The 26924-nt window shown below is 43.6% G+C and overlaps 2 protein-coding genes across 2 annotated transcripts; one reads left to right on the forward strand and one right to left on the reverse strand.

Annotated features, from left to right (window-relative positions):
* Positions 1–12431: 12431 nt before the first annotated feature.
* LOC101731494 (serine/threonine-protein kinase 4) lies at positions 12432–15314 on the reverse strand. Its single transcript, XM_031900535.1, has 5 exons — positions 15224–15314; positions 14669–15096; positions 14497–14569; positions 13808–13983; positions 12432–13718 (listed from the first exon to the last, which is right to left on the reverse strand). The coding sequence occupies exons 2-5, from the start codon at positions 14685–14687 to the stop codon at positions 13414–13416; spliced, it is 573 nt and encodes a 190-aa protein (XP_031756395.1). The 5' UTR covers positions 14688–15096; positions 15224–15314; the 3' UTR covers positions 12432–13413.
* Positions 15315–17669: 2355 nt separating this feature from the next.
* On the forward strand, positions 17670–26252 carry LOC105947186 (acyl-CoA (8-3)-desaturase-like). Its single transcript, XM_031900751.1, has 6 exons — positions 17670–17847; positions 24435–24495; positions 24579–24655; positions 24737–24834; positions 25884–26056; positions 26197–26252. The coding sequence occupies exons 2-6, from the start codon at positions 24441–24443 to the stop codon at positions 26250–26252; spliced, it is 459 nt and encodes a 152-aa protein (XP_031756611.1). The 5' UTR covers positions 17670–17847; positions 24435–24440.
* Positions 26253–26924: the final 672 nt, after the last annotated feature.

The raw sequence follows: 26924 nt of genomic DNA on the forward strand, positions 1-26924 counted from the left end.
AATGGTTTTGTAGCCCATTCCAGCCTTGTGCAGGTCTACAATTTTGTCTCTGACATCCTTGGACAGCTCTTTGGTCTTTCCCATGTTGGAGAGTTTGGAGTCTGCTTGATTGATTGATTCTGTGGACAGGTGTCTTTTATACAGGTGACTAGTTAAGACAGGTGTCCTTAATGAGGTTGACTAATTGAGTAGAAGTGTCTAACCACTCTGTGGGAGCCAGAACTCTTAATGGTTGGTAGGGGTTCAAAAACTTATTTCACTCAATGAAATGCAAATCAGTTTCTATCTTTTATTTAAAGTTATTTTTTCGATTTTCCTTTTGATGTGCTATCTGCCACTGTTAAAATAAACCTACCATTGAAATGATACTGTTCTGAGACTTTTCATTTCTTTGTCATTGGACAAACTTACAAAATCAGTGAGGGGTCAAATAATTATTTCCTCCACTGTAGTACCTGTGTATAGTACCTGTGTATAGTACCTGCATATAGTACCTGTGTATAGTACCTGTGTATAGTACCTGCATATAGTACCTGAGTATAGTACCTGCGTAAAGTACCTGTGTATAGTACCTGTGTATAGTACCTGCATATAGTACCTGCGTAAAGTACCTGTGTATAGTACCTGCATATAGTACCTGCGTAAAGTACCTGCGTATAGTACCTGTCTATAGTACCTGTGTATAGTACCTGCATATAGTACCTGTGTATAGTACCTGCGTAAAGTACCTGTGTATAGTTCCTGCGTATAGTACCTGAGTATAGTACCTGCGTAAAGTACCTGTGTATAGTACCTGCATATAGTACCTGTGTAAAGTACCTGCATATAGTACCTGTGTATAGTACCTGCGTAAAGTACCTGTGTATAGTACCTGCATATAGTACCTACATATAGTACCTGCGTATAGTACCTGCGTATAGTACCTGCGTATAGTACCTGCGTAAAGTACCTGCATATAGTACCTGTGTAAAGTACCTGCATATAGTACCTGTGTATAGTACCTGCGTAAAGTACCTGTGTATAGTACCTGCATATAGTACCTACATATAGTACCTGCGTATAGTACCTGCGTATAGTACCTGCGTAAAGTACCTGCATATAGTACCTGTGTATAGTACCTGCATATAGTACCTGCGTATAGTACCTGCATATAGTACCTGTGTATAGTACCTGTGTATAGTACCTGCGTATAGTACCTGAGTATAGTACCTGCATATAGTACCTGTGTATAGTACCTGCATATAGTACCTGTGTATAGTACCTGCATATAGTACCTGTGTATAGTACCTGCATATAGTACCTGTGTATAGTACCTACATATAGTACCTGTGTATAGTACCTGCATATAGTACCTGCATATAGTACCTGCATATAGTACCTGTGTATAGTACCTGCATATAGTACCTGCGTAAAGTACCTGTGTATAGTACCTGGATATAGTACCTGCGTAAAGTACCTGTGTATAGTACCTGCATATAGTACCTGCGTAAAGTACCTGTGTATAGTACCTGCATATAGTACCTGTCTATAGTACCTGTGTATAGTACCTGCATATAGTACCTGTGCATAGTACCTGCGTAAAGTACCTGTGTATAGTACCTGCGTATAGTACCTGAGTATAGTACCTGCGTAAAGTACCTGTGTATAGTACCTGTGTATAGTACCTGCATATAGTACCTGCGTAAAGTACCTGCGTATAGTACCTGCATATAGTACCTGTGTATAGTACCTGCATATAGTACCTGAGTATAGTACCTGCGTAAAGTACCTGTGTATAGTACCTGTGTATAGTACCTGCATATAGTACCTGCGTAAAGTACCTGCATATAGTACCTGTGTATAGTACCTGCATATAGTACCTGTGTATAGTACCTGCATATAGTACCTACATATAGTACCTGTGTATAGTACCTGCATATAGTACCTGCGTATAGTACCTGCGTATAGTACCTGCATATAGTACCTGCGTATAGTACCTGCATATAGTACCTGCATATAGTACCTGCGTAAAGTACCTGTGTATAGTACCTGCATATAGCACCTGGGTATAGTACCTGCATATAGTACCTGTGTATAGTACCTGCATATAGTACCTGTGTATAGTACCTGCATATAGTACCTGTGTATAGTACCTGTGTATAGTACCTGCATATAGTACCTGCGTAAAGTACCTGCATATAGTACCTGTGTATAGTACCTGTGTATAGTACCTGCATATAGTACCTGCGTAAAGTACCTGTGTATAGTACCTGCATATAGTACCTGTGTATAGTACCTGCATATAGTACCTGCATATAGTACCTGCGTATAGTACCTGCATATAGTACCTGCGTAAAGTACCTGTGTATAGTACCTGCATATAGTACCTGCATATAGTACCTGCGTAAAGTACCTGTGTATAGTACCTGCATAAAGTACCTGTGTATAGTACCTGCATATAGTACCTGGGTATAGTACCTGTGTATAGTACCTGCGTAAAGTACCTGTGTATAGTACCTGCATATAGTACCTGTGTATAGTACCTGTGTATAGTACCTGCGTAAAGTACCTGTGTATAGTACCTGCATATAGTACCTACATATAGTACCTGCGTATAGTACCTGCGTAAAGTACCTGCATATAGTACCTGTGTAAAGTACCTGCATATAGTACCTGTGTATAGTACCTGCGTAAAGTACCTGTGTATAGTACCTGCATATAGTACCTACATATAGTACCTGCGTATAGTACCTGCGTATAGTACCTGCGTAAAGTACCTGCATATAGTACCTGTGTATAGTACCTGCATATAGTACCTGTGTATAGTACCTGCATATAGTACCTGTGTATAGTACCTGTGTATAGTACCTGCATATAGTACCTGAGTATAGTACCTGCATATAGTACCTGTGTATAGTACCTGCATATAGTACCTGTGTATAGTACCTGCATATAGTACCTGTGTATAGTACCTGCATATAGTACCTGTGTATAGTACCTGCATATAGTACCTGTGTATAGTACCTGCATATAGTACCTGCATATAGTACCTGTGTATAGTACCTGTGTATAGTACCTGCATATAGTACCTGCGTAAAGTACCTGTGTATAGTACCTGTGTATAGTACCTGGATATAGTACCTGCGTAAAGTACCTGTGTATAGTACCTGCATATAGTACCTGCGTAAAGTACCTGTGTATAGTACCTGCGTATAGTACCTGTCTATAGTACCTGCATATAGTACCTGTGTATAGTACCTGCGTATAGTACCTGTGTATAGTACCTGCGTATAGTACCTGAGTATAGTACCTGCGTAAAGTACCTGTGTATAGTACCTGTGTATAGTACCTGCATATAGTACCTGCGTAAAGTACCTGTGTATAGTACCTGCATATAGTACCTGTGTATAGTACCTGCATATAGTACCTGAGTATAGTACCTGCGTAAAGTACCTGTGTATAGTACCTGCATATAGTACCTGCGTAAAGTACCTGCATATAGTACCTGTGTATAGTACCTGCATATAGTACCTGTGTATAGTACCTGCATATAGTACCTGCATATAGTACCTACATATAGTACCTGCGTATAGTACCTGCATATAGTACCTGCGTATAGTACCTGCGTATAGTACCTGCGTATAGTACCTGCATATAGTACCTGCATATAGTACCTGCGTAAAGTACCTGTGTATAGTACCTGCATATAGCACCTGGGTATAGTACCTGCATATAGTACCTGTGTATAGTACCTGCATATAGTACCTGTGTATAGTACCTGCGTAAAGTACCTGTGTATAGTACCTGCGTATAGTACCTGTCTATAGTACCTGCATATAGTACCTGTGTATAGTACCTGCGTATAGTACCTGTGTATAGTACCTGCGTATAGTACCTGAGTATAGTACCTGCGTAAAGTACCTGTGTATAGTACCTGTGTATAGTACCTGCATATAGTACCTGCGTAAAGTACCTGTGTATAGTACCTGCATATAGTACCTGTGTATAGTACCTGCATATAGTACCTGAGTATAGTACCTGCGTAAAGTACCTGTGTATAGTACCTGCATATAGTACCTGCGTAAAGTACCTGCATATAGTACCTGTGTATAGTACCTGCATATAGTACCTGTGTATAGTACCTGCATATAGTACCTGCATATAGTACCTACATATAGTACCTGCGTATAGTACCTGCATATAGTACCTGCGTATAGTACCTGCGTATAGTACCTGCATATAGTACCTGCATATAGTACCTGCGTAAAGTACCTGTGTATAGTACCTGCATATAGCACCTGGGTATAGTACCTGCATATAGTACCTGTGTATAGTACCTGCATATAGTACCTGTGTATAGTACCTGCATATAGTACCTGTGTATAGTACCTGCATATAGTACCTGTGTATAGTACCTGCATATAGTACCTGTGTATAGTACCTGCATATAGTACCTGTGTATAGTACCTGCATATAGTACCTGTGTATAGTACCTGCATATAGTACCTGCGTAAAGTACCTGTGTATAGTACCTGTGTATAGTACCTGCATATAGTACCTGTGTATAGTACCTGTGTATAGTACCTGCATATAGTACCTGCGTAAAGTACCTGTGTATAGTACCTGCATATAGTACCTGCGTAAAGTACCTGTGTATAGTACCTGCATATAGTACCTGCATATAGTACCTGCATATAGTACCTGCGTATAGTACCTGCATATAGTACCTGCATATAGTACCTGCGTAAAGTACCTGTGTAATAGTACCTGCATATAGTACCTGCGTAAAGTACCTGCATAAAGTACCTGGGTATAGTACCTGCATATAGTACCTGGGTATAGTACCTGCATATAGTACCTGGGTATAGTACCTGCATATAGTACCTGCGTATAGTACCTGCGTATAGTACCTGTGTATAGTACCTGCATATAGTACCTGGGTATAGTACCTGCATATAGTACCTGGGTATAGTACCTGGGTATAGTACCTGCGTATAGTACCTGGGTATAGTACCTGTGTATAGTACCTGTGTATAGTACCTGCATATAGTACCTGTGTATAGTACCTGCATATAGTACCTGTGTATAGTACCTGCATATAGTACCTGTGTATAGTACCTGTGTATAGTACCTGTGTATAGTACCTGCATATAGTACCTGCATATAGTACCTGTGTATAGTACCTGCATATAGTACCTGTGTATAGTACCTGCATATAGTACCTGTGTATAGTACCTGCATATAGTACCTGCATATAGTACCTGTGTATAGTACCTGTGTATAGTACCTGCATATAGTACCTGCGTAAAGTACCTGTGTATAGTACCTGTGTATAGTACCTGGATATAGTACCTGCGTAAAGTACCTGTGTATAGTACCTGCATATAGTACCTGCGTATAGTACCTGTGTATAGTACCTGCGTATAGTACCTGTGTATAGTACCTGCATATAGTACCTGTGTATAGTACCTGCATATAGTACCTGTGTATAGTACCTGCGTATAGTACCTGTGTATAGTACCTGCGTATAGTACCTGTGTATAGTACCTGTGTATAGTACCTGCATATAGTACCTGCGTATAGTACCTGTGTATAGTACCTGCATATAGTACCTGTGTATAGTACCTGCATATAGTACCTGTGTATAGTACCTGCGTATAGTACCTGTGTATAGTACCTGCATATAGTACCTGCGTATAGTACCTGCATATAGTACCTGTGTATAGTACCTGCATATAGTACCTGTGTATAGTACCTGCATATAGTACCTGCATATAGTACCTGCATATAGTACCTGCGTATAGTACCTGCATATAGTACCTGCGTATAGTACCTGCGTATAGTACCTGCATATAGTACCTGCATATAGTACCTGCGTAAAGTACCTGTGTATAGTACCTGCATATAGTACCTGGGTATAGTACCTGCATATAGTACCTGTGTATAGTACCTGCATATAGTACCTGTGTATAGTACCTGCATATAGTACCTGTGTATAGTACCTGCATATAGTACCTGTGTATAGTACCTGCATATAGTACCTGTGTATAGTACCTGCATATAGTACCTGTGTATAGTACCTGCATATAGTACCTGTGTATAGTACCTGCATATAGTACCTGCGTATAGTACCTGTGTATAGTACCTGTGTATAGTACCTGCATATAGTACCTGTGTATAGTACCTGTGTATAGTACCTGCATATAGTACCTGCGTAAAGTACCTGTGTATAGTACCTGCATATAGTACCTGCGTAAAGTACCTGTGTATAGTACCTGCATATAGTACCTGCATATAGTACCTGCATATAGTACCTGCGTATAGTACCTGCATATAGTACCTGCATATAGTACCTGCGTAAAGTACCTGTGTAATAGTACCTGCATATAGTACCTGCGTAAAGTACCTGCATAAAGTACCTGGGTATAGTACCTGCATATAGTACCTGGGTATAGTACCTGCATATAGTACCTGGGTATAGTACCTGCATATAGTACCTGCGTATAGTACCTGCGTATAGTACCTGTGTATAGTACCTGCATATAGTACCTGGGTATAGTACCTGCATATAGTACCTGGGTATAGTACCTGGGTATAGTACCTGCTTATAGTACCTGGGTATAGTACCTGTGTATAGTACCTGTGTATAGTACCTGCATATAGTACCTGTGTATAGTACCTGCATATAGTACCTGTGTATAGTACCTGCATATAGTACCTGTGTATAGTACCTGTGTATAGTACCTGTGTATAGTACCTGCATATAGTACCTTCATATAGTACCTGTGTATAGTACCTGCATATAGTACCTGTGTATAGTACCTGCATATAGTACCTGTTGGAGTGGAATGAAATCTGCAGCAAAAGTTGAGAGTTGGTTCTCAGGTAAAGATTCTTCTTTTCAGTCTTCATTTCTGCACTGCCTTCAGCTTGCAATATCTCCCAGCCCTGTCTGCATCTGTGCCTTGATTGGTCAATTTTACTGTCTGTCAAGAAAGCTGTGCTCTGATTGGAGAATCCACAATAAGAACGATCCAATTAGAGCACAGCAGAACCGACTTGCAGGAACAGGAGAAGATTTCCAGCACAGTGCAGAAACTGAGTGAGGTTTTTTAAGGTACCAAGCAGGTTTGGGGAGGCTTAGCCCCCGGCTCTAGTGGGCCCTGGTGGCCCAGACCCATCCCTTACCTGCGCTCCCCCTGCCCGACCGCTCCTCCCCTGACATGTTAAATTTACGTACTCAGGGGAGGACGTCGGGTGGGGGGTCCTGCGAGGGGGGTTAGGGGGGCCCCTACGGGGGCGGGGGGCGGTGCGGGCACCTTTAGGGCCCTTGGGGCGGGAGCCCCGGTGGGCCCTTCACCCCCCAGTCCGACCCTGCTTAGCCCCCCCTAGCCTTATTGAAAATCCGCCTATGGAGAGAGGGGAAGGAGGAGCCGGCCAGTGGTACTCAAAGGGTTGAAAGTCAGAAGTCAAGTAAAAATGCAAGATTGCAAAACATGGAGGCTGCAGTGCATACAGTAATGGCAGCAGCTACACTTGTGCAGTAATGATGAGGCTGGCATTTTGAAAGTGAGAATAGGCATCAGTCTGCCCGTTAGATGCCTAAATTCATCCAGAGCACAGCCAGTAACTATCAGTGCTCCATCACATTCCTTTGCAGTTGGTCATTTTATCAAAGTCCCATTTGGCCCCGGTGCCATATTGTAATCTGCCAAAGGGCCATTCTAGCCTGACCTGCTGCTCCAACCTCTGACTGCATGGGGTCTGATCCAAACTAATAAACAGGCGCTGGGGTCAGAATGAGCCGGCATAGTGCTACATGTCTGCCAAACCAATTAATGGCACTGATGTAATTATGTTTAAAGCACAGTTACCTAAGGTTGATTAATAAACTTTTCTCCATTAAGAACTGAGAGGAAGTGATTCTCCTGCACTCTGACTGTGGTTTTACTGCTGTGTTTGATACTCACAGAGCTGTAAATACTTGGCCTTTAAACGCCAGTGCTCGCTGGTTCAGGGGACTTTTGTATTTTTTTATGCCACTTCACTTACACTTTCTTCCCCATCTCACGTGACTATGGCACCCTATTGATTGTATATGGGAATATGACCAGTGTCTGACTTGGCTGCTAGGACCAACCATAAAAGCTTTTCTCGGGGGCCCATTCGGCATATTGTCTCCACTCAGCTTCTTCCTTTGCTCCTTCTTTTCCCTACTCCTTGTCCCATGACAAACTTTAGCCAAACTTTGCCTCCAGTGGATTCTACTCCCACCTTTATTTTTTTAAACCTTTTTCTTTTTTCATGTTTGTATTTCTTACTTAACTTTTCTTTCCAGTTGCTTCTCCTTCATTATCACTTTGTCTTCATTCCTGAATGCTCTGCATTACCGACCACTTCTTCTTTATTCTATGTGCATTATTGCCCGGCTGCATCTAAATCATGGGCACATAGGGCCCAGACCACAGACTGGCCTGACTGCATTCAGACCAATTATGAGACAAGTAACCCAGTTGGTACAGGGGCACACCCATGCCCTGGCAAAAGCCTAAATGAGCATTCTGATTAGGCATACTATAACTGACTGGCAGTGGCGATGCCTATGGATGCCGCTGTATCCTTTCCAATTAAGCTAATAGCCAGAAATCAGCTCAGTGATGGGTCAGCGTGGGTGATATATAAATAAAGGTTGAACCTTTCTATACAATTATAGGGATAGAGATGTAGGCAGGCAGTAACAGAGAAGGGCCTGGGTCTCTCTCAGTGGCCATGTACATCCTAGGTGAAGGGCTTGCAAATGGACTACTCTAAGACATAGGCTTGACCAATGAGAGGGCTCCCTTGGATGTTCCTGGTGTCCCAGTAGGCCAGTCAGCCATGAATGTCAGCATTATCTGATTGTATTACAACAATAAAGTGATTTTTTCAAACTGTGTAATGGCGTTGGCTTTTGTGCAAATATTTCTTAGCATCACGGGAGATCTGTTATATTCTGAAACACTGAGCTGCTTTACTGCATAATTCTGCAATATTAGAGAGCAATACACTAAGGCACATTTACTAATGCAAGTACTGAGTACAAAAACAGATGCAAATAACATCATCACACGCTGAGCTTTATATCCAGACAGGAGACCATCAGGGGGTTACAGACTGGGTCATGAAGGGGACAGGGCTGGTTGGTGTTTGGGTGGATCAGGGGTATAATTTGGGCATACTTGGGCAGATCAAAGGCATGCAGGGCTGCAATCAGAGGGGACAGGGTGACAGTCATCCCAAGCCTGGTGGATTTCTAGTTTTAAGCAGGGCCCCAATGTGCTGCACTCCCACAGATTAGCTGGGACCCCTATACCTAATACTGCCCAGTTTAGTTCACCCTGCCACCTGCTGTGTTTAAATTCATTGGTGGCCAGCAGCTAATCCAGTTGGGTTGTCCCGTCATACATGTGATGTTAGTACATATGGGCCCCAACCTTACAAGACTGCCTGTGGCCTGCCCCGTGCAGAAAGATGCAAATCATTGTTAGAGCCGAATGTCACAAAGGAAGTTGCTGCCGAGGAAGAGGAAGAAGTAACTCCCAATTTTTTAACCTTTAGGGGCCCCTTACCACCAATAATATGTAGGTTTCAACCTTTAGGGGTCCTTGGCCACCAGGGTGTGTGTTTATTTAACCATTAGGGATCACTGGGTAAAGTATTAACTGTTAGAGACCCTGGCCACCAAACATTTTTTTATTAAACATTAGGACCCTGGTCACCAATGTGTTTTGTTTGTTCTCAAAAACCATTAGGGCCCCCGGGCGCCAGTGATTTTAATAACCATTAGAGTCCCTTACAACAATGTTTTTGCAGGTATCTGATTCCTTTTGATTTTACGTACCACTGAGCAAAGCTGTACATTCTTTTCTTTTTCTTTAGAGATCTAAGATGCAGTGCAGAATGCCAGCAGGAAAACAAATCTCTTCTTCAATTGCCCTAATTAGGGCTGCGTATTTTTTAGACCAAGGGGTTAAACCAAATGGCTCTTATTTGCACATTACAAATGCAGAAAAAATCTAAAATTAATTGCAATTTAGCTTAGAGTAGGTACCTGCTTAAAGAGCCTACAATGACGTGGTGGCTTAATAATCCTTTAGTGATATTTACTGATTCAGTGCTGATTCTGTTGTGTTGGGGGGAGAGGGGCAGAAAACTTTACCTTACTGGGCCCCATTATTTCGTGCCCCTTAGGGCATGACAGTATGTAGGGCTGCCACCTGTCCGATTTTGACCTGGACAGCCGGGTTTTCTGTAGGGTCAAAGCTGCCTGCCTGGTTTTCCCAATTTGGAAACTGGGCAGGATTCTTGAAGACTGATGTGGCAATTGGCCAATCGTCGCATCATAGCCCTGCTCCGTGACAATGCGGCCCGCCCTGCCTCCCTACCCTGAGTTCCCAGGCAGGAGAGGGGGAAACCCTAACTGTATGTGAGGGATTTTTATTAAATAAGGGTCTCAATCTACTTTTTCACTGGGCCCCTTACCTAGGGGACCCAGTTGGCTGATAATATGGGAGCTGAATAAAAATCTATGGTCCCCATGTGCCCAGCTTTAATAAAAGGCCTTGGCCAAACAAAACTATGAAGCTGATACAGCCTTACCCTGCAATTAAATGATCTTAACTCTTGCTCTGCCTCTCATTAAAGGGCAAGTAAAACCTGGAATAATCATTAACTGCATGGACTCATATTGGGGCAAAAGCTGCTGCATTGCTTTAGGGTCCAACAGTCCTACCGTTTGAAGCTCCCACTTTAGCAGGACAAGACTCTGTATCACTGTGCTCTGCAGGGTACTACGGCAAAATATATAAATTACAAAGCAAAGGATATCAGTAAATGTAGATTAAATTACGCACAGTTTCCTTTGGGCAAGGGCTCCTGGAGCTTTCCCTAAGGGCTGATGACAGGCTGGGTGCTTTGTAGTCCAAATGACTGCATGTAAAACACTTTACACATGGAAAACCCACATAATAGTATAAAAGTGGCTTTCACAATTTAGCGCAACTACTCAGTTCATAGGGATGGAAAGGAATTTCCAGGTTCTCTGTGGCCTGCAGGAGAGGCGGTTTCCCATGGGTGCCAAAGTGCCCTGTGCACCATTAGCCTAATATTTTTGAGCTGCTCTCATATAGGACAAAAGTGTTATAATGACACTTACATGTTTATGTATCAGTTCTTTATAGACCCAATGTGTACCATAGATAGTAACGTATATGGGTCAGTCTCGCTTAGTCCCAAAGGGTACTCATTGCAGTAATGTCCCAGATGGTCCCAAAATGTACTGAGGGTAGTGACATATTAATAATTCTGTACTTCCTAAGCCCAGTCTCACAATGTACTGACCCCAGTGACATGTTTATATAGGCACTATATTCCCTTTTTATGTGATTATTTAAACACTATGAAGTCTCCTTCAAGGCTCGGACACTGACCAAAACTCCTTCCTTAATCAAGATCAGTAACACTGGGCCCAGACATGACTTATTCCCTGCTTTCTTCTTTCTTCATTATTAAGTGTCACTTTTCACCCATTTCTGCCCCCCCTGCCTATTGATTCCACCTTCTTTTTTCACTTACCCGTCTTCCCTTTAGAGGCGTAACTAGAGTTTGTGGGGCCCCCCTGCAGAGGAACTTTCAGGGGCCCCCTATGAGGAACTTTCGATGCCCCTGCCATTTATATTAGCCAATGGCAATGACGATATTAAATATAGATTTTTTCTTTTTGAAGTAACTATAAAATATATGGACTGGCTAAACCTCTCTTATAACAATGATCCTAACCATACAGTGCCTCTGCCCCAAAATTGCCAGATAGTAAGGTTATTATGTAGTGCAGGACCAGGACAGAGGACTGTCTCTCACTGCTGCTGCCTCTAACTGCACCAGAACAATGGAGCATTAATCACTTTCTCCCCTGGACCCCTCCCTATTCTGACCCCCCCTTCCCATCATCTCACTCTCTTCCAATCACCACCTCATTCTCTCCCATCCTTTTCCTTTCAATCCCCTTGGGGGGCTCGCTCCTTTCCAGTCCCTCCTCCCACTCATTTGCTCCCGCCCACCCAGTCCCGTCTGCTCATTTGCTCCCAGTCCCTCCTCCCGCTTGGTTGCTCCCTCCCTCCCAGTCCCACCCACTTGCTCCCACCCTCCACCCCAGGCTCCTTCCCTCCGCCCACACTAGTGACGAAACGCAACTCTTCCGGGTACGGCCCCAGGTGATTTTAGAGGTGATGGCCCCCTCAGATCCTGGTGGCAGTAGGGGCCCTTCAGGGCTCAGGGGCCCCCCATTGCAGGCGCCTTATTTACACCCCTGTTTCCCTTGCACTACAGGTGTGCGTTATCTCTAAAGCTCCCTGGCAATACTATGGGACTAAATAAAAATACAGGAACACCAATAAAACACCAATAAACATTCATAAAATGTATTCAATATTTATTTATAAAAAAGATGTTATTTTGGTATATTTTAGATTCATGTATCTTAATTTAAGTTGGAAAAGACTCATGTAATTTAAGTTGGAAAGGCCTATTTACTAGTTGGTCCAGAAGAAGGCGAAAAACCCTCATCTGAAGCCGGAGCCAATTTGCCTCAGAGGGGGTAAAAATTCCTTCCTGACTCCCAAAAGGGCAATCGGACAAGTCCCTGGATCAACTTATACTAAGGGGAGAAGAGGAGGCACCTGTGGGGGCACTGTAGCAGTGTTGGGCAGTTGAAAAGATAATCATTTTAAGGGGCATCAATTTTGGTGGGTGCTGTAAGGTGGTTAAAATGTCAATGAGAAGGTGTCAAAAGCTGTTTTGAAGAGAAGGAACTATTGGGGGAAAAAATATTACTTTTAAACTGTGTTGTCTGATATGCAGCTGTTGAAGGCAAGATACCACTGGTGGAGCTGCGATAATCTGAAAATGAGCTAATGACGATGATGGCGCTGCTGTTAGTAAAACAGACAATGATGGTGGATTTCTGAAATAAAACCCTGTTTGAGCTGAGGTAGGTGATATATGTAATGCTGATGGTGCTGTAAATACTAGGGGCGCATTAGCATGAGGTGCAGCAGAATGAGAAATAGAGGCTGGTGGTGGAGCCAAAGGTGAATAAAAAGAAGTAGGTGCCACTGTTGGAGGTGTTAAAAGTAAGAATCCAACTTGTGGAGCTGCAAAACTCAAAAGTGGACACCACTGTTGGTAATTTGAAATATAGATGTTAAATTCAGAGACTGCTGGTGGAGTTGCAGTCATTTTTAAAAGGAGACACTACTGTTGGACCTGCGGTAGCTACATGTTGAGGGAGCTGCAGATGTGCTGACCTGGCAAAAACATAGTGCTTACATTTTCTCCTTGGATGTTAATCAGGAGACTCACCCTGGGCACTTGATGTTATTGGCCACAGGATGACACTCAGGCAAAACCCTCCAGGGCCATTTGCTGAGCCTCCTTCTGTTCTGCCGATGTTTCAGTTGCGCAGAAGTCACAGGCTCGCCGTAGATGTTCCATGGCCCAGCAAGGCCGTAGATGTTCCATGGCCCAGTGAGGCCGTAGATGTTCCATGGCCCCGCGTAAATGTTTCCTGGCTTGCCCTAGATGTTCCATGGCCCAGTGAAGCCAGAGATGTTCCATGGTCCCGCGTATATGTTCCCTGGCCCCGCGTAGATGTTCCCTGGCCCGCTGGAGATGTTTCCTGGTCCAGCGAGCTACTCTCAATCCTGTATAGATAAATAAAATCACAGTAAAGAAAAACCCAAAACTGAACAGCTACAGACCCCAATTCTATACATATAATGGATTCCCTCACCTTGTTCGGCCGGCCGGTTCTGCACAGCCCGAAGGTGCTCCTCAATTTCAGCCCTGATGGTCTTCGCAGGGGGCAGTTCAGCAATGAACGGGTGCTGCAGTAGTTCTTTCGCACTCCATCTCTGGGAAGGATCCTTCTCAAGGCACGACTTCAAAAAGGACACAAAATGTTGTGACCTGGAAAAAATTAAGGGCTTTTAGCTCTGTCTAGTGCAAAACAGATGATATATAAGATTCCAAGGAGAGAGATAAGGGCTGAAGCATCTTCATTACTAAGTGGAATATCTTCGATATATTGTGTTTAGCTACATATACAGGGTATTGCTTTGTTTGATGAACCCTGTTTAATTCAGTTCAGCTATAAGCTGTGTTGCCAGTTGGTACCCAAGGTTTGGGGGGAATGGGGATTGCAGTAATAGAGGGGGGTCACTAGGGTTCTGGCCCTATGTACAATATTAATATACAATATTAGTGAAAATTTAATCATTGTCCCAAAGATTTGGGGGGATGGTGAGTAAAGAAATACAGTGAACCCAATGGGGTTCCTGATGTGAAGTATATCATGTATCTATCTATCTATCTATCAATCTGTCTATCTATCTAGTTCTGATCTATTTATGGAGAAGTGAGAGAGACACACAGAGTTGCAGTATCAGCATCGCACAGTGACATGAGCTGGGAAGGACTCACCAGGTTCTTGATTTGAGTCGTGGAGAGTCGTTGTTGATGATCAGGTCTGACACTAGTTTCTGATCGGCGTATGCTAAAAGTTAAAAACATATATAATATCAGTCCCTTCAAACATGAAGCTATATCCTTGGTTACAATGTACAGAGACCCACAATTGTTGTGATTCACTTACGTGTTTTTCCCTCGGCCATTTCGATGGCAGTGATTCCCAGGGACCAGATGTCACACTGGAAAAGAAGACACCAAAGAGCATTAGGATAGAATTGGGTTAGCGGGTGAGTCAGTTACTTATTACCGGGGGTTCTAACGTGCTTGCATACAATGAATAGAAAACACAGAAACAATTAGAACTCAGCCGCTTAGTACTGATAGAAGAAATGGCCCCATGTTTAACTGGCCTTTACTGAATAGAGCACCCATTTGTGCAGAGACATAAAAGCCATTGGGTCCTGCTACTACTTCTACAACATACTTTGGTGTCGTATTCCGGTTTCCTGTCCTTCCTCCTAAAGGTCTCGGGCGCCATCCAGTGTGCAGTCCCATCACCCTCGTTGCACTTCCCTGTCTGTGGGTCCAGGTCCCAGCAGTGTCCGAAATCGACTGAAATGACAGATAATACATATAAATGGAAAATTCACTTTCACCCTGTATCATGATACCCTCTGTACTTTATATTTACAGAAGCTTCCCCCCATCCATTCATCTTACAACTATAAGTTTTACTCACTGAGTTTGATGTTCCCCTTCTTGGTGAGCATCACGTTGGGGCTCTTGATGTCCCTGTGAACAGCCCGGTGGTGGTGAACGTGGTTGAGAGCCTGGGGAGATTGAGATGTAGGTTATAAGAATATAACAGACATTTGGTTAATTATTCCCAACAAAGACACATGGGGTTAATCCAAGTTTACCTTCAATACCTCCCTGCAGACAAAGCCAATCCAGGTCTCCTTCAGGGATTGGCCTTCGGTGCTCTTGATCAAGTCGTACAGGGAGCCGCCGCTGCAGTACTCAAGGACAAGCTGCAATAGGAAGGAATGATTTCAGGCCGTGTATGTATTTTATCGCCTCCAATGGAGGTCTCTTTGGCACATAAGGGATGAATGTGATGCAACAAACAATTTCTTACTTCCAGATACTCTGATGACTCCTCGTTTGGAGCAGGGTGGTGATAAGCTCCATAGTAAGAGGCGATGTTCCTGTGCCTGCTGAACTTCAGGAGAAAGTTTACCTCTCGGCAGACTGACTCCTCATCCTGGAGAGGAATAAAAGAAACCCTTTAGCTCACATAGGCAGCCACACAATAGGCATGATATGGAGAAAGGAACTATAAAGAAACCTTACCCAAGTGATGTTGGCCATCTTGACGGCTACCTTACCTCTGCGATGGTGATGGCCCTGTAACACACACAGAAAGGTGTAACTGGCATTCAGTATTAGCTGGAAATATCAACACTCATATTGGGAACAAAATGACAGAAATATTGAGTGATTAAGAAATGGAAAATGTGCATAGCAGGGATAGTGATAGCACTTTCAACTTGCTTTCAGCTCCCCTTGCTCTCTAGGAATTTGGTTGGTCCCTTACCATGAACACGGCTGCAGTGCCGCCCTCTCCGAGAAGCTTCTCCTTGGTCAGCCGACCATCAGGAGGCTGGGAAAAATAGATAAATAGAATTAACGGGGGGTTTTATAGATAACATAATATTCCACAGGAAGGAGAGGGACTATTAGGAAGGAGGGGCAAGAGAAACACAAGAAAGACAGAGGCAATTGGAAGGTGTGAGGTTCATAAAACCGGGGGGGGGGCATCACCAAACCAACACCCAAATTCCATGCTCAAGTCTAGCAGCCCCTACAGGGACTTTTTACTCACCTTATATATTTCGGAGAGGCATCCGGATTCAGCCGTCCGCTGAGGGAAAATTAAAAGATTCTGTTAGTTTAAAGGAACATTATTAGGCCCAATACTTGCTGAGTAACAAAATGGTACTACCCCGTGTGGAACATGCCCTTCCCCCTTGCCCTTACTCAGTAAGAGATAGGATAGTAAGTAAGGATACCTATTATCATTAACATTCTATACTTTACACCAAAACCCTTGAGTCAAATGAAATCCATAGCAGGAGCCTTACCTTCCTCCGGGGGGCGCAGAATGGCATTGCGCCCTAGTGGTTTTGCTCTTAAAAGAGCAGTTGGGTTTAGAAAAAAAAAAAATATCAGCTGATGTCAATGGAAGATGGTTTTTCCAAAGAGAAGCTGAAAAAATCACAAAGTCGCTTATTATCGCAAGAAAATCGCCTTGAAGACGCCTGGAAATCGCTTTCTCGCACAGAATTTCACTTTATGTGGAAACAGAAATGAAGAAGAGATTGTAAGTTCCATGGTCCGGCCCTCTCTGCTATACAGATCAGGATACACTGCATTATATTAACAGTATTCCCCCCTGACCAATCCACCCATTTAATAAAAAAAACAAAAGCCATAAACTGATATTTATTCTCTGTGATATTTTCATTCAAATTTCTGAATCTGATTTCTGTGTAATGTGACGTTATCTCAGGTAATGAAAAATCATGCTGCGGCTTTTGCAGCAATAACGGCATTAAAGGTGAAGTTCCCGTATAAATTAGGGTGAACAGGTTGCAGCATTTCCCCGTATTTGGCACCATCCTTCCTTCCTTCTATTAGAACATACTGCCCAGTCCCTGCTGAAAAATCTATGCCATGTTGTACCGACCCCCTGCTTGCGTTTCTTAGTTCAGAAGGCAGCTGCAAAGGCTATCAGGGCATGCTGGGAGCTGTAGTTCTGTGCCAAATAACTATGGACAAAGCTCCAGGCAGAGCAGTGCCTATAGCTGTGCCTATAAACTGATGCTGGATAGAGAGGGGGCATGCTGATCTGTCCCATCTAAATCTAACAGTCTGTTATAGGGGTCAGATCATTCATCCATTTAAATCTCCCGGGCTTTACATTACTGTAGCTTTTGGGGTTTCCCATGAGAATGGACACAGTTGAAGCAGGGAAGGCATTTCTTATTAGCAACCCCCAGTATGCACCTTTGGGTACCAGCATATGCCAGCAGTGATTGGTGGAGCTCCCCTGTGGGAGATCATGGCTGGCTACATAACATAAAGCTCTCAAATGTTACTAGGCATCATCACCCCCCCATCACTTGCACCAGTCCAGGTGGTGATATCATTACTAGCATAGGATACTGACATTTTGACTGTTTAACAGGGTGTACCAATACATAAGCAGGGGGGTTATCAATCTGCACAGAAGGGAAATAGCAATAATGGCAGCTCTCAGAGCAGAGGGGATCCCATATAAAAGAAGGGAGAGGATTACAGGTACTTGTTTTGGATTTCAGGAAAGAGAACAGTAGTTGGATTGGGAATGATGGAGCACATTAATGTATCCCCTGTATGAGTGTCTGTATGCTCCACTCACCTCTATAGTAAAGATTAATATACCTGTATTGGTTTCAGCCAGTCCCATATTGCAATGGCAAGATCATCCCACATAGAAATGCTGCTAAGATGAAAGGGACCCTAGCAACCAGAAAGCAAGGGCCAGGCTGCAGGTCTAAAAGGGATGATGGGACTTGTAGGTCAGTGATAATTAGAGGACTACAGACTGAAGGTCTAATAGGGAATGCTGGGAGTTGGAACAAGCACCTGTCAACAGCCTCAAGAAGCATCAGGGGGACCATTAGTGGCTGGAAAATGGCAGCTCTGCCACTTTTCCCTTAAAAGCTTTTAAAGAAGGCAGTTTTATGTACAAAGTGAGATACAGAGAGAGAAATATGAATATTAAGAGCATTGGAGCTGAAACCTGAACACCAAGTGGCCAACTGTCATCCCAAACACTGTCAGAGTGACTGTTACTGGATGGGAAACTATGAGATTTCATACTGTGACCATAATAATTTCCAAACTTGCACATTATTAAAAAAAATCACAAGCAAATACAGAACTATGTGAATATTAACATTAAAATAGGAATCTGAAATCCAAATGTTACTTTATAGTCTCCCTGCTCCCCTGCTCCTTCCCCAACTCTCCCAAAATCATGTTTTATATCTATGAAAATGATACAATATATGCAAACCCAAGGCTAATATCCCAGGCGCTACCTAGTGATGCAATTAAATAGCGATTTTCTGCATTTATGTCATTATTTTCCTAAAATGTCTCCCCCAGCGTGTGGCGCGCTCCACTTACCTCTGATCCCAGAAATGAAAGTGAGAAAAACCGTTAATTAACGGACACTCTAGCAACCAAATGACAGTTAAAAAGTTTAAACTTAAGGGCACCACAATGGTTCAGTCACACATCAGGCTTATGGCAGTGTCACAGTGACAGTTGGTGGCTGTAAAATAGCAGCTCTGAGACTTTTAGCTTAATATCCTTCAAACCAGACACTTTTAAATGCAGTGCGACTTACAGAGAGAAATGGGAATAACAATATCTAATGCCCTGGGTGCTACACATAGTGATTTATGCCAATATTTTTCTCAATGCCCCCCCTTCCCCCATGTGTATATGCTGCACTCACCTTTGATTGTAGTAATGAAAATGTGAAATCTGGGCATGTGTCACAGTGGCTGTTGGGGGCAAAATGGCAGCTAAGACTTACCCCTTAATAACTTTCAAATTGAGCTTTTTTTCTCTAAATAAGATTCAGAAAGAAAAGTGCATAACAATGGCAATAGATGAGGAATCTATGGTCTTGCTGCCAATATAAGACATTATGCCAGCCCTAATGTAATATCCCATAATCCCATAGGAACATTACCTTTCCTGACACATTGGCACCAACTGCTGAGGAAGCGCCATATTTAGTGATTCCAGCTGCCTCCTTGAGTTCTCCATTGGCCGCAGGATTATCTCTAGGGCGCGCTTGCCAACGACGGGACCCACAGTAGGTACAATAAAACTCTGTAATGGATCTGCCTGTAGATAGAAGGTCTCCAGCGATGAGCTCTCCCACCTGGGCTGAACATTTCCATCTTTCTCCCTGAGCAGAAACATGAAAGTGTAGACACCATTGGATATCCCTGTTTGAATCACGGGGATATTAGAGTTACAGTAAAGAGAAATAAACCAATTTATATTTATATTTATGGTTGTGGTGATGATTTATTTTTCTATTGAACAGACTAACTACAGTAAGGTGCTGTCTAAAGATTAAAAGCACATATACATGTACAGTAGAAGCGCCACCATGTAGGTATTCTGCCTGCCTGGCTGCTAACAGTTACCCTCTATGTCACTGTCATTAATAGGGAGGAAAGATAACACAGACAGGAAGGCTTTGTTCCCCCACCAATTACAAAGAGATGCAAAATGGAGTAAATGCTGGGGTAACTCTGTAGCTGCAGGTTTATACATAGGCACATCCAAGCATTTATACATGGAATAAATGCCAAAGGGCAGTGTTAATTAGTGGTGCTTGCAAAGCATCACTACTATTATCTCACAGGCTTATTATTATTCTTCTCCCGTACAAAAGTTCGGCGCGGAACTTGTCCCGCACCGTTTGTCGTAGACCCATGAGTGAGGTGTCAAATCGTGCGGCCTATTCGGGAATGGGATGCTATGACTTTTCTGAGGTGTGGGTGGTTAATTGCCCCCTGCAGGGGGCAATTAACAGGGCCAAAAATCCCATTGACTTAACATTGAGGCCAACTTTGACGGATTGTAGCGCAGAGAGGGAATTTTTTCGAAACGTGAAATTTACCACATTTGAAGAGGTTTGCAACCTGTGTCAGAAGATACCCCGCACAAGGGTATAAGTTTTACCCCCAGGGCAAAACAGATCCCCAAATTTGCCCCATTGACTTATAATGGGGATTTTGGCAATTAACCCGTTTGTCGTAGACCCATGAATGAGGTGTCAAACTGTGTGGCTTATTCGGGAATGGGGTGCTATGACTCTGAGGTGTGGGTGGTTAATTGCCCCCTGCAGGGGGCAATTAACAGGGCCAAAAATCCCATTGACTTAACATTGAGGCCAACTTTGATGGATTGTAGCGCAGAGAGGGAATTTTTTCGAAACGTGAAATTTACCACATTTGAAGAGGTTTGCAACCTGTGTCAGAAGATACCCCACACAAGGGTATAAGTTTTACCCCCGGGGCAAGAGAGGTCCCCAAATTTGCCCCATTGACTTATAATGGGGATTTTGGCAAATAATTAGTTCGTCGTAGACCCATGAATGAGGTGTCAAACCGTGCGGCTTATTCGGGATTGGGGTGCTATGACTTTTCTGAGGGGTTGGAGGTTAATTGCCCCAGCAGGGGGCAATTAACCACCGTTTGTCGTAGACCCATGAATGAGGTCTCAAACCGTGCGGCTTATTCGGGAATGGGGTGCTATGCCTTTTCTGAGGGGTGGGCAGTTAATTGCCCCAGCAGGGGGCAATTAACCACCGTTTGTCGTAGACCCATGAATGAGGTGTCAAACCGTGCGGCTTAATCGGGAATGGGGTGCTGTGACTTTTGTGAGGGGTGGGCAGTTAATTGCCCCAGCAGGGGGCAATTAACCACCATTTGTCGTAGACCCATGAATGAGGTGTCAAACCGTGCGGCTTATTCGGGAATGGGGTGCTATGCCTTTTCTGAGGGGTGGGCAGTTAAATGCCCCAGCAGGGGCAATTGTCACAGAGAACTGAAGGAAACATTGTAATATTGGGGCACGAGTTTTGCCATGGCAAGCACCACTCACATTTTCTTCAGGAAATGTACCTCTCTAGTTAACATACTGCAACCTTAAAAATACCTTTTTTGGTGTAAATGAAACAGCTTGACTTTACAAATATGAGCCCAGGCACCCACCCATCTCTGCCTCACACAGCTCAGCATGGTGGGATTTCTGCTGACTTTCTGTGGGAGAAATCATTCTGTAAATTTAGCCAGTGGGGAAGTCATCCTGCAGCCAATGGGAGAGTCATCTAAGTTTAGCCAATGGGAGAGTCATCTAAGTTTAGCCAATGGGAGAGCTTCTCCAACCATCACTGGCAATACTTCCTGTTCCTTTAGCTAATGGGTGAAAGCTGCACCCAGCCAATGGGAGAGCACTTCCTGCTCACACCAAGAGATGGCAGACAGAGCAGAGGGGGGCCTCTCTGGACAGAAGTTGCAATAGCGGTTCCATGCCCAAAAGCCAATGTTTCCTACTCCAGCTGTTGTGGAACAACATCACTCCGCACTCCATTGGGCTCTTTAGATGTTAAACAACTCCCTAAACCCCTGTGATCCACTTGCTGACAAAAACTCCTGCACAACTATGGTGCCCTCTAACCCCTGTAATCATCCAGCCATTGTGCATAATACAACTCCCAGCATCCCCTGCAGCCCTGCAGATGTTCTTGAAGTACACACACATATTGCAACAGTCACCTGGGCATATTTACTGAGTTGGACCTGGGGCCCTGCAGGTTTCCCAGACATTTAAGGTCAATGCAACAGGTCGGGCTATATGCTAAATATAAGCCTTAAGGATTTCTAATCCCAGATTGCCCAATATAATGAATGGCCAAGGATATTGAGACCCTCAGACAGCTATGGCAATGATTACATTCATTTTTGTGGGAAAATCCAGGAGTCTCAGCCACGTGGAAATCACAGAGAACTAGAGAGAAATACAAACACTTTTTTAAGCTTAAACACTTCTGTTTTTTCTGTTATAGATAATAAAGTTGATAAATTGCTCTGTCCCACTAAAAGGTTTGCTGCAGACACCCACAGCACCAATGGCACCCAAAGAGAAGTCCCGCTGACTGGGTGAGGAGTGGCACACCACTCACAAGCAAAAAGCCATATGGCAGCTTCTGCGCTTCAGTAGGAGATGGTATGAAATGGAACTCTTTTAAGAGATCATTAAACATTGTAGCAAAGGGCCGCCTGCTTTTTGTTGCACCCAGTGTAGAGAGTAGAGTACAATGTCAGTGGGTGCAAGTCAGCCGTGCCCGAAATCCTTGCCCTAACCTCCTGCCATGCATTTACTGCTGTGCAAGTCTGGGGATAGATAAGGGGCATGAGGGCGCTCTGGGACTGGCACATACACACTATAGTAAAATGTTAGTAGTTACTATACACTGTCCTGGACTGCTGCAATGAATCACTGGGAAATACAGTAAAGGTGCCGCTGCTCCAATAGGAAGTACCTGAAACCTGTGTATCGTTTAGGGATAAGAGCACCAACTCAGGGTTCAAGGTTACCAATTATATTCACTAGGGGTGCCTAACAAACTGGCTCTCCCCTCTAGTAAACTGCACTTTAGTTAGAGTATACGAATGACTTACTAAGACACAGCTGACACTAGGGGCTTATTTATACACACTGGGCAAATTTGCCCCTGGGCAGTTACCCATGCAACCAATCAATATTTTTGCTTTCAATGGCCTGCAGTTGATAAACCTGTATACTGAGTGGCTTCCCAAATGTAGCCGTGTCTTGCACAAGTTAGAAGCCAATTGTGTGAAAAAAAAGTCACCTGTCTAGATTTACTTTAGAAAAAACAGGACCAAAATAACATACAAATGTACAAAACTTACGCACAGCCCCTAGTAAAATAGATTGTGTTTTCCTAGGCCGGTGCTCCCTCAAAGCTCTGCCTTGTTCTCTACCCTCAGGCACACATTCACCCCCATAATATCCCCTGGCAGAGTATTAGCACTATTAGCACCTCCATCTTCACAGTTGGCAACTGGTACCAATCAATCAGCACCTTCCAATATTCTGAATACAGAGAAGAAAAGTGCTGTTTGTATTTTGGGTCCATCTGCAAAGGGGTCTCCTTTTAACTAGGTGGTACCAGAATATTAGTCGTAAGCTCCATTTACTGCCTTGAGAACACCTGCCAATAGTTTGTAGTTTTTGCTACTTTCTCCTAAGGAAACAGATGCACAAAGGACACCACCTGACTTTATCTGATCCCACTCCCATTACAGCAATGGGGACCAGATTCTATAGGATCCCACTATATCTTGTGTTGTTGCATGCAAAGTTTGTGGGTCAGATAAAGTCTGACCCAAAACCCTGATCAAAATCTCCTGTGTAGCTTGGCCCTAAGGAGCTCTATTAAACTTTGTTTAATGTTATTTGACATTAGCATTTGCTACTGGAAGCTTTTATCATAGGTTTTAGTTTCCTGGGAGAACATATTGGGTCACCTGCCCCACAGGAGAGAGGGGGAAAAAATATAATGAAAGGCACCGGTTTTAATCTACAGCTCTTAATCTGTGTGGCAAACACTTACCGAACAACAAATGTGTTAAAATATAGTTTAAATACTGTTTGTAGAAGTAACATCTGGTTAAAGGCTACATGTGCCCACCGACCTCTGTGCACACATGCAACTTACATTATTTTTATTTTTTTTTTACTTTCTGTTTATATATTAGCAGTTTTGCACTATTAATATCATACATGTGTTTCAGGAGCACCCCCGTCTGTTCTGTCCTGTACTGAATGAAAAAACCTTTTGGTTCGGTATTCAGCCGAATCGCTTGGGATGGATTCAGGGGTTCGGCCGAACCCGAAAAACTAGGTTTGGTGCATCTCTAATTTTGTCACCCAGAAAGATACACAAAGACACAACAAGACTTAAACGACCAACAGAACTTGTTTATTTATTTTAATTAACATAAAACACAAACATCAGCAATTAGCAAGGGGGCTGATTGGTCAGACATTGTTCCAGATTGGGCCGTATATGGCTACCTAACTATATATATAATTAATAATAAAAATAAAAATGTGGTCCCCATTGAGCTCACATTCTAATGCCCCTATAACAGTCACACAATGCGCACACAACAGGGACTATTCCATCAGGGAAATGCACAGAATGAAATATCTATGCCTTGGGATGGAAAAAGATGTGAATAACGTTCATAATCCTTCCGGCACTCTCTCGTTTCCCCCCACAGCTTGGAATGAAGAAGAAGAAATACATGCCGTATAATCACCAGCACAAGTACTTCTTCTTCAGTGAGTGAGCTCAACACCAAGTACTTCATGTCTCAGGTATAAAGCTATTGCTAACGGATATTCATCCTCTGTTCTCTTTGCAGTTGGGCCTCCAGCACTGATTCCCGTCTATTCCCAATGGTATATTTTCTGCTTTGCAATACGGCGCAAGAAGTGGGCGGTAAGCACGTTTAATTCTGCAGTAAATGGACTGACAGTAAAGTGAGGTTGCAATGGCTGACTCTGCCTCTTGTTCCTGCAGGACCTGGCCTGGATGATTTCTTTCTATGTGAGGTTTGGTCTGTGTTACATCCCGTTCCTGGGAGTGAGCGGCACCATCGCTCTGTTCATGGTGGTTAGGTGAGCACTGTTATAAACAGAAGGTACAAGGGAATGGAATAGCTGCAGGGAACAGGGGTACATACTACAGGCCATACCATGCCGTCAGATCTACAGCTAAGGAGTAAAACAAGAAGCTCCACAAAAACTATAGGTGCTTGTTTTGTTGCATTTGGTTGTACCCTATGGAATGCTGAAATCTATCAAATAGAATAGGGACCCAGTGTGTGTGGGGGGAACACAGTTTTGCAAACCCAAGGTAGTATTTTTTATAGATGTGAGCATGGTGTGAGCAAGCTGTATCCAAATGAATAACTTCCTCTAGCATTAAACAACAACAGAGAGAGAGAGAGAGAGAAAAGGCCCCAAGATATTATTTATGAAGCAAAAACTACTACATGGCGGTCACTGAGAAGTAGGGCCAGTAAGAGGGGTAGGCAGGAGAGGCAAGTGCCTAGGGTGCAACAGTGGGGGTTGCACAGCACATACATCTTTCTGCCTTCCCCTAGTCCAGTGAAGTCTGATCCATCAGCACCCGCTCCTCAAATCTGCCTCCCCCAGTGGTCGGCACCCTTCTGTGTGTGCGAGCGTGCACGTGCATGCTCTCATAAGAGGTGGGTGGGGTTTGGAACAAGGTGGGTGGCTGGGTTGCCTTGGGTACCCGGCTGGCTTGGGATGCCCACTTTTGTTGCATTCAGTTTGCATTGTGTCTGAACACATAAAGAACACCCAAATAAACAAACTTTCCTCTCTAGGATGGTTCCTAAATTTGTCTTTTACAATTTTGTCATGTGTGTCCAAATGCAACATAAAGAGATGAGGCATCTGATACATACACCGCCATTGCCTGCAGGGAGCTGATCCAAGCAACATATTTTATCCCTGGGACAGATCCCCTCAAAGGAATCCCCCAGATGCCCTATTATGTGTTGATGTTTATTGATCATGTATGTCCCCTCCATCTGATTCACCTTGGGCCCTGGATACAGGGAGGATCATATTATAGATGGTAGCACGGCGCTGGTAGCAGCACATTAGTCTCTGATCAATGTCTTTGTCTTGTGTTTCAGATTTATTGAGAGCAACTTGTTTGTGTGGGTCACTCAGATGAACCACATTCCAATGAACATTGACTATGATCAGAATAAGGAGTGGCTCTCTACGCAGGTACCCATCCATATTAGTGATGGGCGAAATGTTTCGCCAGGCATGGATTCGCAGCGAATTTCCGCATTTCGCCATTGGTGGATTGTTTCGCAAAATGGATGAAAAAATTTGCCACGGAAAAATTTGGCCAAAATTGCGCAAGAATAGTCGCAAGTCCAAAAATGGTCTCTTCCTCCACTTTACTTTCTCACCCCGTGTGACTATTTCTCCCCACAGTTTATTTCCCACCATGCCCCAGCACAATTACTGGATTGTTTGCCTTCCTCTACTGAACCCAGCAGCCAACAAACAATTTCTCTGTATAGCTACAATTTTATTGTTATTGTTACTTTTTATACATATCTTTCTATTTAGGCCCTCCTCTATTTCTATTCCTGCCATTATCTGCCAACAGTCATTGAACAGCAGCAGAGGAGACCCAGGGGCTACTAGGATTCCGCCACTGCGGTGCCTCCTGGGCTTGTTTGGCCTCTGTGCCGTATTGGGAACCTTATACAATTCTGATGCTTTATGTCACTACTTCAGTGTCACAGGAGATCGGCCTACACAGTAATTCATAGGGAAGGCTCTCTGGGTTATGAGTCCCATTCATACAGTTTGCCCAAAGATTATATGGTGGAAATGCTCCTCAGATATGTCCTAGCTATTTATTTGACTCTACAGCGACACCCTCAGGAGACCCAGCAAGCTGCACCTTGAACGTATAAACATAAAGTCAGAACTAAATTCACTGCTTCGAGGCAAGATACGCCATTCACCCCATCAATTTCCCCTGGCAGAATTAGCACTATTAGCACCTCCATCTTCACAGTTGGCAACTGGTAAAAATCATATCAGCACCTTCCAGATATAGCTGAATGGCCAGAGAAGAAAAGTGCTGTTTGTATTTTGGGTCCATCAGGCAAAGGGGTTCCTTTAACTAGGTGGTACCTGAATAATAGTCG

The sequence above is a fragment of the Xenopus tropicalis genome, chromosome 4 (genome assembly GCF_000004195.4).
Source record: "Xenopus tropicalis strain Nigerian chromosome 4, UCB_Xtro_10.0, whole genome shotgun sequence".
Taxonomy (NCBI): Eukaryota; Metazoa; Chordata; class Amphibia; order Anura; family Pipidae; genus Xenopus; species Xenopus tropicalis.

Excerpts from the sequence above, each read along its gene's own strand:
- LOC101731494 (XM_031900535.1), bottom strand. Across the intron at positions 13,984-14,496 it reads CGACTCAAATCAAGAACCTG|GTCACAACATTTTGTGTCCT; the intron begins GTGAGTCCTTCC and ends AATTTTTTCCAG. Across the intron at positions 13,719-13,807 it reads GAACCGGCCGGCCGAACAAG|GATTGAGAGTAGCTCGCTGG; the intron begins GTGAGGGAATCC and ends TTATCTATACAG.
- LOC105947186 (XM_031900751.1), top strand. The coding sequence starts at position 24,441 with ATGAAGAAGAAGAAATACATGCCGTATAATCACCAGCACAAGTACTTC. Across the intron at positions 24,496-24,578 it reads GCACAAGTACTTCTTCTTCA|TTGGGCCTCCAGCACTGATT; the intron begins GTGAGTGAGCTC and ends TTCTCTTTGCAG. Across the intron at positions 24,656-24,736 it reads TACGGCGCAAGAAGTGGGCG|GACCTGGCCTGGATGATTTC; the intron begins GTAAGCACGTTT and ends TTGTTCCTGCAG.